The sequence below is a fragment of the Rousettus aegyptiacus genome, unplaced genomic scaffold (assembly GCF_014176215.1).
Source record: "Rousettus aegyptiacus isolate mRouAeg1 unplaced genomic scaffold, mRouAeg1.p scaffold_m13_p_19, whole genome shotgun sequence".
Lineage (NCBI taxonomy): Eukaryota > Metazoa > Chordata > Mammalia > Chiroptera > Pteropodidae > Rousettus > Rousettus aegyptiacus.
Window position 1 is genome coordinate 5,737,922 of NW_023416294.1, and position 15,058 is coordinate 5,752,979.

General features: G+C 34.9%; 1 protein-coding gene across 17 annotated transcripts in view; it reads left to right on the forward strand.

The window, feature by feature from the left end:
* Positions 1–738: 738 nt before the first annotated feature.
* LOC107505201 (lysine-specific demethylase 5D) overlaps positions 739–15,058 on the forward strand; it is a 35,211-nt gene continuing 20,891 nt past the window's right edge. For 7 of the 17 annotated variants that reach the window (XR_001595659.2, XR_001595660.2, XM_036235737.1 and 4 more), the window contains exons 1-10: positions 739–1,299; positions 2,414–2,491; positions 3,407–3,529; positions 3,769–3,939; positions 4,858–4,995; positions 8,539–8,662; positions 8,785–8,948; positions 10,509–10,667; positions 11,055–11,174; positions 11,286–11,456. Coding sequence is in view for 15 of the 17 variants with exons in the window: in XM_036235737.1 (XP_036091630.1) it covers positions 1,150–1,299; positions 2,414–2,491; positions 3,407–3,529; positions 3,769–3,939; positions 4,858–4,995; positions 8,539–8,662; positions 8,785–8,948; positions 10,509–10,667; positions 11,055–11,174; positions 11,286–11,456 (1,398 nt within the window). In the remaining 2 variants the exon portion in view is untranslated. The remainder of the gene's footprint in view (positions 1,300–2,413; positions 2,492–3,406; positions 3,530–3,768; positions 3,940–4,857; positions 4,996–8,538; positions 8,663–8,784; positions 8,949–10,508; positions 10,668–11,054; positions 11,175–11,285; positions 11,457–15,058) is intronic. The other 10 variants (XM_016135113.2, XM_016135116.2, XM_036235738.1 and 7 more) reach the window with 7 other exon arrangements.

Genomic DNA, 15,058 nt, shown 5'->3' on the forward strand with positions numbered 1-15,058 from the left:
TGATAGCGGCAGTGAGAAGGGGAAGGAAAGTTAGTGTGAAAAGGTAGGAATGTGTAGAGTGAAAGGCCTGCTGGCAGTTCTCAGCCTTGGGCCCGTAGGTTCTCCATGGTTTTAGCCACAAGGAATGACTCTTGGTTCCTGTTTCCCCTTCACAGGTGTGGGGAATGGGTTGTTAGCAATTCCAGCAAAAGTCTTCCTTTGTTCTGACTGTGTGCTCCCCTTCTCCTGGCTGCAGGGCTGTTCAGGACTTTGTAGGCTCTGATATTGGCTGATTTCACATTTTAATTCTATTGCTATATTCTTGCATTAATTTAGTAGTAGCATATTTAGCAGTTTTGAAACATTTGAGCATTTTTTAAAATTACGAACAGCTGTAATCTGAAGTTAAAAATGGAACGGTGTTTACGGAAGGAGTAGTTTAAATCAAACAGTGTGCATTAATATAATGCAGTTTATTAAGGTTCCCCGAGAGTAGAACTGGTGTAACTTACATCCTTGCTGTAGAATGAGATGGGGAACCCAAAACCCCATAAGTCTCTGGAGAGTTTTAGAAGGACTTTGCGAACTCAAGATTGGAACCTGTTCAGAAGAAAAGAGAGGCAAGTTACGTTCGTTCCAGTTTCTTTCAATAGAGGTAGCAAGAAGCCCTTCCCCCCCCTCCCCTTCCTACCCCTCACTGGCGCCCTTCTGTTTGAAACCCTTACCTTCCAGTGCGCAGGCGTAACATGCGCAGTGAACCCATTTTTAAAAAGATCCGGTGTTCTGTTTGTATTGTTTTGTGTTCGGGTTGTGAAATTATTAATATCTTTGAAGCGACTGTTTTGTAGGGTCTTTGTCCACCCCCTTCCCCCGCCGTCCGCCTCCTTTCTGGTGGATTGCTTCTTAACGTCTCTCAGTTTTAGCGTTAACGTTTAAGAATCGGTCCGCGGAGTGACACGGGGATGTAAAACACCCGGAAAAGCTAAAGGGTCAAGATGGTGGTTATAAAACCGTCTGCTGTGGTGACCGGTAAGCCACTACATGTAGCAAAATAACTCTGGGATTTCATAAAAATAAGGCCCACTTGGGTCTTACTTTTTAGCTAGGCAGGATCAGTGCGCCAGGGAAGAGAGTCCAAATCATATTTTACGTAGTAGCATCCGAGGCGACATGGATTCCGGAACCGACGGATTCCTACCGCCACCTGAGTGCCCAGTGTTCGAGCCTACCTGGGCAGAATTCCGAGACCCGCTTGACTACATCGCGAAAATCAGGCCCATAGCTGAAAAGTCGGGCATTTGCAAGATTCGACCGCCTCCGGTAAGCCTCTGAATCAAATATTTTAGGAGGTGGCTTTTAGATTGAGTTCAGGGTTACAACAGATTTACAAACCTTTAGTTGTAGAGCTAGAAACCCGTAGCACTTAGCTGAATCCTCCACTCACTTGTTATTATTATTATTTTTTATTTAAACGTCTGACTAGAACAGCCTCTCGTGAGAAAGTTCGTATCGGGTCCTCAGACTTCGTAGAGTTAATCATTATTGAAGAAACGAAAAGATCTTCGAAATTGATTCTGCACTGTGCCGCTAGTTATATGGATTTTTGTGTTTCATACTTAACATTAAAACAAATTTTAATGTATTCGGAAGTGATTGTTATGTAACTGAAGCAATGAAAAATTACATGAATTTTTTTGTTAACTACAGGGCCTAAGATTATTTTGTTTTCTCATAGAACTATTGTGTCTGTAATAAACAGAAAACAGTAGAGTGGCATTTGGAGTCCTTCCGACTAATACTGATACTATTTTAATTAGAGACAGCTCCTCTTGACCTAATATACTTACGACTACTAATTGAAATGGATGTTTGCTAAGTTAAGAGTGCAAACTGAAAAGAACCTACTTTAAATAATAGGATGTACCGAGTGTATGTCAACTTTAATGGCATACTATTCACGTGTTACATACTTATCAAGATTATAGCAATTGCGTTTTTCTATTTGCATAGTTATACTTTTCTTAGTGTTATGCTTAGCTTTTCTAAGAGTATGAAGAGATATTAGTCTACATTTGAAATTAAACAGTTTCTTAACCATATTTACTTGATCTCAAAACTCCAATGGGCCACTTTTTACTAAACACGTCATTTTGAACTCAGCTTTTAGACTGTTTGTGGGAATTTCTTTTTTGTTTGTTTCTTTTATGTTTCCATTTTTTTGGAGGAGACAGACTAAGTAGAGTTTTGCATTCATAACCTCCCTTCCCCCCTCAGTTACCTCACCTTAAAGAAGCAACTGTTTGAGCACTTGGGGCAAAAATAGCAACCCGAATTATCTTAAAAAGAGAAGAACATTAAAGTTGAAACAGTCGATTCTAGCTATCCACATCATCTGTCTTTCATTGTGCCATAATCATTTTTTGTTTATTTCTAGGACTGGCAGCCTCCCTTTGCAGTAGAAGTTGACAACTTCAGATTTACTCCTAGAATCCAGAGGCTAAATGAACTAGAGGTAAAAGGGAAGTCATCTCTTTATAGTAAAAGCTGAATTCCGATCTCATTTTGCTTGTAGTTTTGTAACTGTAGTTAACGAAGTTAGGTAGTATATTTTGGTTATAACTCAAGCTCAGTTGTTTCCCAAAATATTTATCGATCTTGCATAAGATCTTTTCAAAATATCAAGATATGAAGGGTTTAAGTTTTTAGAGATGAGCAAACTAAAAGTAGACCTGTCACATAGATACTACCTTTTCTGTTTTCTTCACTCCATATGCTTATCATTTTGGATTTTTCCTGATTTAACAAGAAGTGCAGAGCAGAAACATGGTCTTCTAAATTTCCAGCTAAATTAGATTGTTGTAGTTGTTCTTTTTGAATAAAATACATTGTTTAGGAGTGGGTCAGAATAAGTAGTAGAGGTAGAGCTTGTTTATTAAAGCAGTTGTGAGGATATATTCCTCTTAGTATTAAATATGAGAAACCTTATGAATGGTTCAGCATTACTTATTTTTTTGCTATTAGAAATTACTGAGGTAAGGGAAGGATAATTCAGAGAAGGGTTTCACATCCAATTTTTTGACATAGAATCAAAATATTTTGTTCGCTTCACTTGTATGTCTATAGACTCAAATGGATATCTTAAGGAAGATATTAGGTTGACCCTAAATAGTCTTGTTCAGGCTTCATTAACTTAGCCCATGAATAATACTTTAAATTTTAAGATATAGGATTTTTGAGCATTGCCTTCTGCAATCTATTATATTAAAGAGTTGGCATATTTGAGCTTTTTATAGACCCCTTGTGGTGATTTAGGCAGTAAAGCCTAGGGTGTAGCCTAGTAGAGAATTGTAGTTAGTTCAGAACAGTAGTACCACCCACTTTATATTGGACTAAAGTCAGGTTAATGATAGGGTTCTCTCTTCTCTAGGCTGAGACTAGAGTGAAACTGAACTATTTGGACCAAATTGCAAAATTCTGGGAATTCCAAGGTTCTTCATTAAAAATTCCCAATGTGGAGCGGAGGATTTTGGACCTCTACAGCCTTAGTAAGGTAAGGGTAATTCTATCTTTGAAAGGAAGAACAAGAAGTCCTTGGCTGTAGACCTTGTAGATTGAATGTTGTGTCCTTGGCAGAAAAGATAACATAGTGCATGTTAACATTTCTTGGCAAACTCTTTTCCGATTTGTTTTTGAATGCTTGGAACAACCTAAATATTTTAGGCCTAATTGCTATTTTTAGGTCTCTCTAGTCTGCTTACAGTTAACCTATAGTCTTTCTTATCCTTTCAGATTGTGGTGGAAGAAGGGGGCTATGAAGCAATCTGCAAGGACAGGCGGTGGGCCCGAGTTGCCCAGCGTCTCAAGTACCCACCAGGCAAAAATATTGGCTCCCTGCTAAGATCTCACTATGAACGCATTATTTACCCCTATGAAATGTTTCAGTCTGGAGCTAACCTTGTGGTGAGGGTCCTTAGCTGGTTTGGGGCCTAATGCGATTTGCTCTTTTGGCAGTCTACCCTCTTGGTTAGTCTCTCTCCTGAGTTCAGAGTTTAGACTCTTAAGTTCATTAATAGAATTAGAACTTCCAGGAGGCCTGGAAAATTTTTTGCAGCTTATATTGAAGAAATTTTGTACCTGCTAGGGTAGCTAGATAAGGACTAGAGTGTCATTTCCCTTTGTCTTAGATGGTTGATGTCTAATAGGATATTTTTATGGACAAGATCTTGGGCCTATTTTAGGTCATCCTTTATGAAAGAGATAATTTATATAATTACCTTATGCACTTGTTAAACTTCTTGGGCATTGTTCAGATAAAGTGAATTTAGGGGTAAAACATTGCTATTATTTGGCCTTGACTTGAGTGGGAACAGATTTAGCTGGTATCTTAAATAATAAGTTTTTAAGTTTTTTTTATCTGTAAAGCCCTTTTTAAATGCATATGTATATATGTATAAAAATATATACGTTTTTATCTACATAATTGTGTTAGATTTGATGTTTTTATTACTGCTTTTTCAGACAAGGAAATTGGAAAGGTCTCATGTTCACAAACCATACACTGTAAAAGAGAAAAAAAAAAGTGAAAGAGTAAATGTCCAAGTTCACATCTGCCAGTATGCTTCCAAAGACAGTGTTGTTTTTATACTCTAATGCTTAAAAATTATACATAAGAAAAAGTGTATATAAAATATAATTTCTCTACTTGGAGAGGAATTCTCATAATAAGAACTTTGTCATTCCACAGGATGAGAAGGGGCTAGATTTGTTTAGTTTAGAATGAAGTACAGTTTTCATTGCTAGAGATTTAGAATGAAAGAATACTTTATTTGTTGACTGTTAATGTGACTCAATTCCTGATCCTAGATTTTTTTTCCCCAGCAGTGTAACACTCACTCATTTGACAGTGAGGAAAAAGACAGGGAGTATAATAAACCCCACAGCATTCCCCTTAGGCAATCTTTGCAGCCTTCCAAGTTCAGCAGCTATAGTCACCGGGCAAAATGGCGACAAGCTGATGTGAGTGTCTTTTTTTTTCTTTCATAAATTGCCAGAGTTCTTCTGGGACCTGCTTTGGGGGACAGTTCATTTATATAAAACATTGTGGTTTATTTACTTATTGTTAAACCTATAGCTGGTTCAAAAACGAATGAATTGAGAGTTATTTTGTTTCATAGTTATGGTACTGCAATGTTTTTTTAGTTTACCTTTTACAGATTTTAAAAAGTAAACTTATAGTCTCCTAATATCATTTTAGGAGTTAATATTTGTGAATCTTAGGATGAGTTCCACAGAGCACACTGTATAGTTGTTTGTTTTTTAACTGTTGGTTTTTGTTTTGTGTTCTTTTATGAGATGGTTAGTCAGATGTGGTTAGAAGTGACACAACAGAGGTTTAGGAAACAAAGGTTATAATGTTTGGGAGATAGGGCTTGCAACTCAGGCCACAGTGGGAAGCATGAACATGAGTCAGGAGGCAGAAGGGGCAGGAGTGAGGGGAGAGCCTTGGCCGTGGGCTTCATTGAGATTTCTGGGGGAAGGGCAAGGCAGGTCAGGGTAAGAGGTTAGGATTGCCTTATCTGAACAATTATGGCAGGCTTTAACCTATAGGGTTAAAGCCTGCCATAATTGTTAGTTGCCTACCACCTAGCTAAGACAGAGGAACGCTGTCTCTTAGAGTACAGGAGACAGAGGACTTAATGCTTTGGATTAGTTTGTTATATATCAAAGACATGTTATGGCCGGGTTATTTGCTATGTAGAAAAACTGCCTATCAAGAGAAATCACTGCACTCAGAAAGGTTTTCAAGATTTCAAAAATAGAGAAAAAATGCAAACAATATAGTCTTAAATTTTCTTAAGACTGTTTTGTGTGTCCACATATACATAAAAATTTGGATGTGTTGTTCAAACAGCTTTGAGTCCATAAGTTTTTCTGAAAGAGAAACACTTGTCAAGCCACATGCTAGCCAGAAAAAGGACCAGGTACCAGGGAATGCAGTCTAAACCTGCAGCTACTGGACTAAATGGAGAGGACATGTCTGCTGTCTTTACTGGACTAAATGGAGAGGACATGTCTGCTGTCTTGGGGTTTCTGCTACTCTTTCATAAGATGAGTTTGGGGAATAAAGTTGGAAGTTGTTTTGAAAGGATTTACATTGGCTATAGACAAGGGGGCAGGGGATAGTGAAGAAGAAAAAGTTCTAGGCTAGAATTGAGTAGTTCACAAGGAAGAAATATCTGCTGCTTCTGGATTGGTTGTTGGCCACAGTCTGGAAACTTTGTTGGTCAGCAAGAGGAGGTGCTTGCTGCCAGGTGGTGGGCTGTTCTGTGTAAGAGCTGAACAAGCCTCTTGAAGTAGACTCAGAGTTTCAGCGTACATTCAGCCTTGAGCAGTTTTTTGTTACTTTCAGCCCAAGGCTCTGTGCACTGATTACTTTTCCTCCTCTCTTACTCCTACTCTCTGGCCAGCTGTACTTGATGGCATCCTAGAAACATTCTCTTGTAGATTTTTATTGCTGAAAGACTGTAAAGGAGGATTAGGGTGTGTATCTGAAGTTATTTTGTGAATATTAATAGTAAACCTAAAATATTTTCACATTAGAATGAATAAAAAATAGTAATCCAGATTAGGTTATTAAAAGTCAGATTCTGAATTTCATTAGTGCTTTAGTTCTTTATAACAAAAAATGTCTGAAAATAAGTTGAACAAGAAAATGAGCATGTTATAACTTGGAAGTCAGTAAAATTTGAAAGTTGTGAGAATAAGCCAGTGGCACACATTTTTTTCAAAATATGACAGTCTTTAGACACTTGTTTTCTGAAGATGGGGATTATTTACTCTGGAAAGTTTTTTTAAATTCTTGAAAATTGTATGGTTATTAAACAAAATAATAAAGTGGTTGGACTTTCAGAACATTGAAGAAAAATAAGTTGTAAGTTAATTCTTTATAGAGCAGAAAACAAGTAAAGCTAGTAATAGAAATTATGAAGATGAACATATTTTTTTCATTTTATACATTAGTGTATGTAAAAAAGTTAATAGTAAGATGTCTAAAAGTAAGAGTAATACATGTCATTTCATATTTTAAAACAATCTCTTAAAAGGTAGATGCTTTGCTAGAAACCTGTATGTTAAAGTAATATGTAATATATAACTTGGTATAATTAACATGTAATTAATATGTAATGTAAAATCATAATGTCATGGTATCTAGGAGTCCCATGCCTACAGAACTGATTAAATCTTCTTTTACTGCCTGTTTTCAAGCTTCTTATATTAACCCTAATTAACCTTTTCAGTTCCATTGAAAGAAAAGTTTTAATGGTATGCATAATTTCCCTAGAAACAATAAGCATATCTCACCACAGAAGACCGCAAGAGGAAACATTAGTGTCAGTGAGGAGGTAGATAGGAAGAGCAAGGAAAAGGCATAGGCCACAGCCTTTACTAGATTTTTTCTCCAGCAAGGCAAGGTGCATTGTAGGATAAACATTTAGAATTAGCTAGTTTGAGTAATTCCAGCAGGCCCTGGGGCATAGGGACTTTCCTTAGTTGTTTGGTACCTGGCTAGGGGTTGATTTAGGGCAGGGAAAATATCTTGGTGTCTCAGAGTTAGATTAGTTTGTTGGGGGTATGGACTTTTGATTTATTGGTTTGTATATGAAAAGCATACTCACCTACATATTGTTTACTGCCCCTAGGAACAGGCTAGCCCTGAGAGGGAAAGTGTTCTAGGAGCAGCCAAGAGGCATATTCTTACCTCAGATATGTTAAAACACCCTAAGATATAGAAAATTTTTAAAAAATAATTATATAATTGTTCGTAATACCAAAAAATTGAATCATGTTAACATTGCATAATCAATGCATAAGTTAAATTATTTGTAGAATAACATAATAAAAAGCTATGGAACATATATAGATATAGATAGAGATATAGATATAGATATAAATCTATGTATGAGGGGAAGGGATAGTCAGTCCAGTCAGAAATTTTATTCCTGAACCTACTTTTATTTTGAGCTCCAGACTGCTCTGTTTCTTTTAATCATCTCCTGATCGTTGGGAAATTATGCTTACTACCACCATTATGTTCCCAGTTAACCCAGTGTTTCTCATATGCAATATATATTATTGCCTGCATAAATTATTTTGGGGATACAACAAAACCAAATTTGTGAGGTGTGTTGAAACAGATAAAAACATGACGCCCACTGAAAATAAATATATGATAAACATGGTATAATGTGATATATGTGTTTTTTGACATAATAGGTTTCAAATTTGCCAGATCTCTGATTCATTTTGGGGAGAAAGAAGTTTTCTAATGATCTGACTTACAAACAGAATAGGGACCTTCCTATCTTATGTTTGCATCTTCGGTTGCAGAAAGAGACATTTGAAAATGGATGGAGGCTTTTGATTAATTTTAATCTATGTCGTTTATTTCACCTTTATAGGATCGGGCATATTTTGCAAATGTGGAAGTCTTGATCTTGCCTAAAAATTTATTTTTATATATGTAAAACTCATTTTCTTGTTTGAATCCTCCTTCAATAGCCAGTGCCCACTGAAGAGGACATTAAGAAGAATCCTGAGCTGAAGAAATTACAGATTTATGGAGCAGGTCCCAAGATGATGGGCTTGGGCCTCATGGCTAAGGATAAGACTTTACAAAAGAAAGGTAAAGTGTAATAAACTGAGAGACAATATGAGGAGTAAAGTACTAAAGTTCCATGGGATAGATGATTTGTTAATTTTGATGGAGAACAGGTTTGTTTTTGGATTTCTTTCTCACTTTCTTAGATAAAGAAGGGATTATATGCCCCCACGCTATTACAATGAAGGAGGAGCCAAGTGGGGATGGGAAAGTCATGTTCACATTGCCCAAGGAGGACTTGAATTACAACCTAGAGTCTTGCACCAAGATGACCATGCAGCTACGAAAGAATCACTGCAGTGCCCAGTTTGTAAGGAGTTACCTGTGATTTTATAACGTTTTTGAACTTTGTTTCATTTACTTCTGACCCCTTTATTATGAAGAGACTGATAATCAGGAAAAGGAGGAAACATAATAAAGTAGTTATAGTTAGGAGAAAAATTTACATCAACTATTTTTTAGACCAGAAATATTCACCAAATTGCTGTATATTTTGAACTCCAGTAATAACCATTTTCTGAACGTCTTAATATGGTGGGAGAGAATGTGAAATATAAATTATGTGAAAAAGCAATTTGTTTTGGCAAATGCTGCAAGACTGTCAAAGCCTCATCTCATGTAGTAGTGCCTCTTTTCTATGATACTACTTTACTTCTGTCTTTTATATGTATAAATCTTTGCCCCTTTTTCCTACTCTTACAGAAAGATTTTTATAATCTCTAAGTATTCTAAAGTTTCTACATTTACATAAAATGGTAAACCTCCTTTCTTTATTGTCCTCTTTCCTCTCTGGCTAATTTTACTGTGTTCTCATTTTTTGTTTGCCCTTTTCTAGTCGGTAAATGTTGATATTCTCAGAAATGTTATCTTTGAACAGATTCCTATTTTGAGCTCCAGCCACCTCTGTTTCTCTTTAATTGTCTTACATGATCACTGAATGATCGTCTTTATTTTCCCTAGTTGATCCTGTTTTCTCATGCTTTAGACTGTCACAAAATCCAAGCTTGGTAATCATTTATGATTTTTCTGTTACCCCTACATCTAGTTGATCACCCAGTTCAGATGTTTTTTATTTTTATTGCAGTACATACGCAAAAATACCTATATTAGTTTTACTTGTTTTTGTCATTTAAGATACCTACATTAGTTGTACTTGTTTTTGTTCTTTAAAATAAGTAGTATACAATACATAATCTTGTATTGGCTTCTTTATTTAGTATTAATGTTTGAGAGATTGATTTATATTGTGTAAGTTCTCATCCTAATATTAAATACAGTTTTAGCCAACTTCTCTATAGTTTTTAATCTGTTTTACTGTTCATGAAGAGGTTTTTTTTGGTAGTTTTCGGTTTGGGGCTAGTACAAATTTATGCTGCTGTTAGAGTATATGCCTTTAGTATAAATTATAAGCTTATATGTAGGTATTTCTTTTGTATATATAAGTACGATTGGAATAGCTGTGACAGAGGGTCATCACTTTATATACCTATGTAAGTATATGCAAATTTACATATGTTTGTGTAAATGTTTACAGTCTGTACTAGCTAATAACAATATGTTATTCTCCGAATGATCCATGCTAGTTTATACTTTTATGACATGGTTATGTAGTATTGAACTTTCCGTAAAAAGCCTCCTTTGTGCCTCTCAAAGCATCTTAATTATAGTTTTTCCTTAATATGTTATTTAGTTATTATTTCTGTCTTGTCCTCTTTTCCATGAGATTGAGAACTCATGGATGAAGTTAGAAATAGAACATTGCATAGTTGCTGACTGTTGGTAGGTGTTTAAAATGAATAGTCTGGAAACCTGAAGTAAGGTGGTATGGAGTAAGTAAGCAGCTTATATATTTTTTTATTTATCCTGTTAGATTGACTCCTATGTTTGCCGAATGTGCTTCCAAGGGGATGAAGATGATAAACTTCTTCTTTGTGATGGCTGTGATGACAATTATCACATCTTCTGCCTATCGCCACCCCTTCCTGAAATCCCCAGAGGGGTTTGGAGGTGCCCAAAGTGTATTATGGCGGTAAGGCTTATACAACATAGATGTTTCAAATTTAAATTTAAATAAAATTTAAAATTTAAAGTTCTTGGTAATACTTCTATTAGGTTTTGATTAGCTTTCAGTGACATAGTAAGCAAGAATGGTTGGTCATACTAGCAGTAGGTAGTAGAGACTTAAGCAAGACAGAGAAGGATTATGATCCAGATGACATGAACCATAGGAATCAAAGAAAACAAAATATGTATAGCAGATACCAAAGAAACTTATCCAACCTAGAAACAATAGGAAAGGTGGAGATACAACATGAGATATATCCGAAGCTCTTTTTTTCTTTTCTTTCTTTTTTTTTTTTTTTTTTGAGTTCTTTGTCTGTTGCTTCTGTCTTGTTAAGATATTTTATGTTTTCAGGAGTGCAAAAGGCCCCCTGAAGCCTTTGGCTTTGAGCAAGCCACCCAGGAGTACACTTTGCAGAGCTTTGGTGAAATGGCTGATTCCTTCAAGGCTGACTACTTTAATATGCCTGTACATGTATGTGGTTCTGGAGTGGGACATAGAGATTGATATCTGATACTTGTAGTGCTCATGAGAACATAGGGCCAAAGTAATGGGCTGTGGTCATTTTTATACTTGTTATCACAGATGGTACCTACAGAACTTGTGGAAAAGGAATTCTGGAGGTTGGTGAGCAGCATTGAGGAGGATGTCACAGTTGAGTATGGAGCAGACATTCATTCTAAAGAATTTGGCAGTGGTTTTCCTGTCGCCAATAGCAAAGGGAACCTGTCCCCTGAGGAGGAGGTAATACAGATGGTAAATCATGTTAATAGTTTGGCTAGGGAAAGTTATTTTAGCATTTTGAACCTTCCTCACAGTTCTATTTCACATATTATGGATAAAGGTCAAGTTTAATGACATTGCATGATCTGTCAGTCACCCGGAATTTGTGTAGTTACTGTTATTACCACTTTTTCCTCTCTGCATTTCTGATGGGATAGACATAGGAACTTGATAGAATTACTTGCTCAGGAACCAGAGTAGTTCTTCATCTTTTCCTAAATATATATACTAGAAGTTACCACCGTTTGGTTATCTTCATTATACATAGAAACAAATGTTATGAGCAGTTTATTCATCTTTGGAGATTGAAAGCTGGGAGTATACCAAGAAATACCCTCATTGGGCTCATTGTGGAGTAGATGGAATAATAGAGAAACCACTAATTTCATACTTCAATACAAACTGACCTCTGTGTAATCAGATACCCAGTCAGATGGCTGAAGAGCTAACTAATCACATTAGAAATTTCTATCTAGACAAGAGCCAAAAATTTGATGAATGAAACAATCTTATTTGGGGAGAAGAAGCTAAAAAATAATTCATTTCATGTATTATTAAGGAATTGTCCCTTTTATAATTGTTGTTTAACTGTATTGGGCAAAGTCAAGAGATTTACTCTTTGGTTTGATATATACATTGCTCTACAGGTGAGGCTTTTTGAGACGTTTGATCCAGAAAACAAAAGTAGTGATTTAAGAGGTAGAAATTTTCAAGGAACTCACTCAATTCTTGTATATGTATACTGTCACTGGGTGTGTATGTATAAAAGTACTTGTAGAGTTTGTTTTTTACAAAAAAAAAATTAGTTTGCTTATTCCTCTTTTTCATAGAAGTGAAAATTGAAAAATATAAAAGAGAAAACCAGCCATAGCCTACCTTATGAACATTTTGGTATAGTTTGAATTGCTTTTTAGAAATTAGAAAAATTATTCATATATTTAAGCTGCAGAAGAATGCATGTAGCTTTTTACTTGCAAAGCATTGTGTTCAATATCTTCAGACCCACATTTGAGCCTAAGAATTGATGTTTTGTAATGTAGTGAATTTATTTTTATGCTTCTCTATAATTTATATCTCCCTGCCTCTCCTAACTCACCCCAAAGGGAAACAGCCATGAGTTTTCTTGTTATAATTTTATTATAGTTTTTCAGTGATTAATTACCTGTGTATGTTTCTGAAAAGTATATTGTTTAATTTTTTGAACTTTGCATTATGCTGTATATACCTCTTACTTGCTCCTTTTCAGTCAGCGGTATGCTTTGAAAAGTCATCTTCATTTTTGCTTATATCTTTAATTTGGTTGTTCGCTATTGTGTAATACCTCATTGTATAATAATGTATAATAGTCATTATTTGTTTTTCTGTTGGATTGCTCCCAGTATTTGGCTATTATTGAGAGTATGTGAACATTGTTTACATTTCTCCTAAAGGAAGAATTTCTAGGTTATATATTTGGAAGTGAATTGGGGTTCTACAAAGCAATACTCAGACCACTGAGAGAACTAGTCATTCATGTCTCACCGTCTTCACTACTTTTTCATTAGGTTATTCCAAGGGTTGACTTTTAAAAGCATACAGTTTATATTACCTATGAACTGTTAGAAACCTCCAGGTACTTACAGTGCATAAATGCTTACATGTGTCTGTGTATAGATACACGAGTACATTTAGTATTTTATATATAGTATCCCCTCCACGATGGGATCATATAAAACAAATAACAGAGGTTTCTTTCCTGCCCCTGGCTCCCATTGCTGTTAGTTTCTCTTAGGTATTAGATCTAGTTTTTATTTGGTTATATCTTATGTATATTTAAGCTTTAGGTGTAACTAACAAAATTCTGATTTTTAAAAAAATCCAAGTGAAGTATTTACTTTTTAACAAGTCAGTCAGTTTTCACTTATTGCAATTACTGGTGATTTATACTGTTTCACCTAACTTTGCATTAATTTTCCATCCTTTTAGGTTTTATTTTTCTGTGTTCTTGTCTTTTTTCCTTATTTAATTTTTATTTAAGTAAATTAGTTAGATAATTACATATATATGAGTATGTATGTGTGTATATACATTCATGGAATATATATGTGTGCATACATTTATTGACATGTGTGTTATTCCTTATTACTTTGTTTTAAATGTAACTTAACCTTCATATTTATTTGGTATTTTTTTCCTCCAAGCATTATTAGAAAGTTACTATCCTAGTCACATCTCTTCTGATGTGTGTAAAATTTTTGTGTGCCTTTAATTATTTTCTGCTTAATAAAGAGGGTATTAATTTATTGTTTCATATAGATTTATCTACATGTATACCTTCTTTCTTGTTTACCATTCTTCTTGAAACGTTATTTATTAACTATTTTCTCTTTTCCAAAGTAAGTTTGTTTAATTTTATAAGAAACTGACAAACCATTTTTAGGAATTGGTACACCCATCTCTTAGTTTACACAGATTAGGTGTTCCATGGGTCCTTTTTTACATGAAAGAAAACCATGTAAAGAGTTTACCAGTATGAAAAAAAATACTGAGGATATAGGCTGATATGTCACTTATTTTACATATTTTCATGGAAAAATGCTAATTAATATTTAGAAAAACTGAAATATATTTTATTTGCTGTCAGTGTCTCATCTAAACTAATACCCCTCCTCTTTGTAATTGGCACAAAGTCACTGTCTTCTTCACTCAAAATATTTGGAAGTACTAATTCAGTTTCATTATTTATGTTTATGTTTTTGGTTGCTTTTTCCCCAGCCCCATCTTTTGTTAAGTTTTCATAACTTCTTTGATATTTATTGCAGCATTTAAAAAAATTTGTTCTAAATTCTAAGCCTCAGTGGATGTTTGGAGCAATATCTAGAATTTCAGTTTCTTGTTCTATTGCCAGTTGAACAGCTTTGTAAATATTTCCTGCAGTGAATGGTTCAAGGTCACCGAAATATCCATCAGCAGGATGGGCTTCAGATATTACATGAATTAATTCATTGTCATTTAATACATGATCAGTGAGTTATTTGTTAATATCATCTACATTCAAATTGTCAGAGCCTTTAATTTTAAATATATTTAATAAATTAATAATGCCAATTAATCCCTTTTCAGTTGTTGGAACCATATTCAGTACAACCACTTCCGGCCATATTGCTTTCCATCAAACATCTAAAGTTGTGGTTTTATGTCACTCAAAGCTAAAGCAGTATTTTTTTTTTTTTTAATGAGGATAGGAACTTCACACCCTTCATTTATTTTTCTTTCCTAGGTGATTTATTTATTTTTCATTTTTTTAAATTAATTATTTCTGTATAGTGACATTGGTTAAAATCTAAAGTTGCAGCTGTACATTTTAACAGTAAGGCATATATTTTTACATTGTGTATTCACCTCCATTGTTAGATTTGTTTCTGTCACTAGATATTTGATCCCCTTTTCCCCATCTACCTACCCCCTACCCTGTGGTAAGCACTAGTCTATAATCCATATCCATGAGTCTGTATGTTTTGTCCTGTTCATTTGTTGCTTTTAGGTTTATATTCCACATATAAGTGATATCTATGGTCTTCATTTTATTTTGGCGC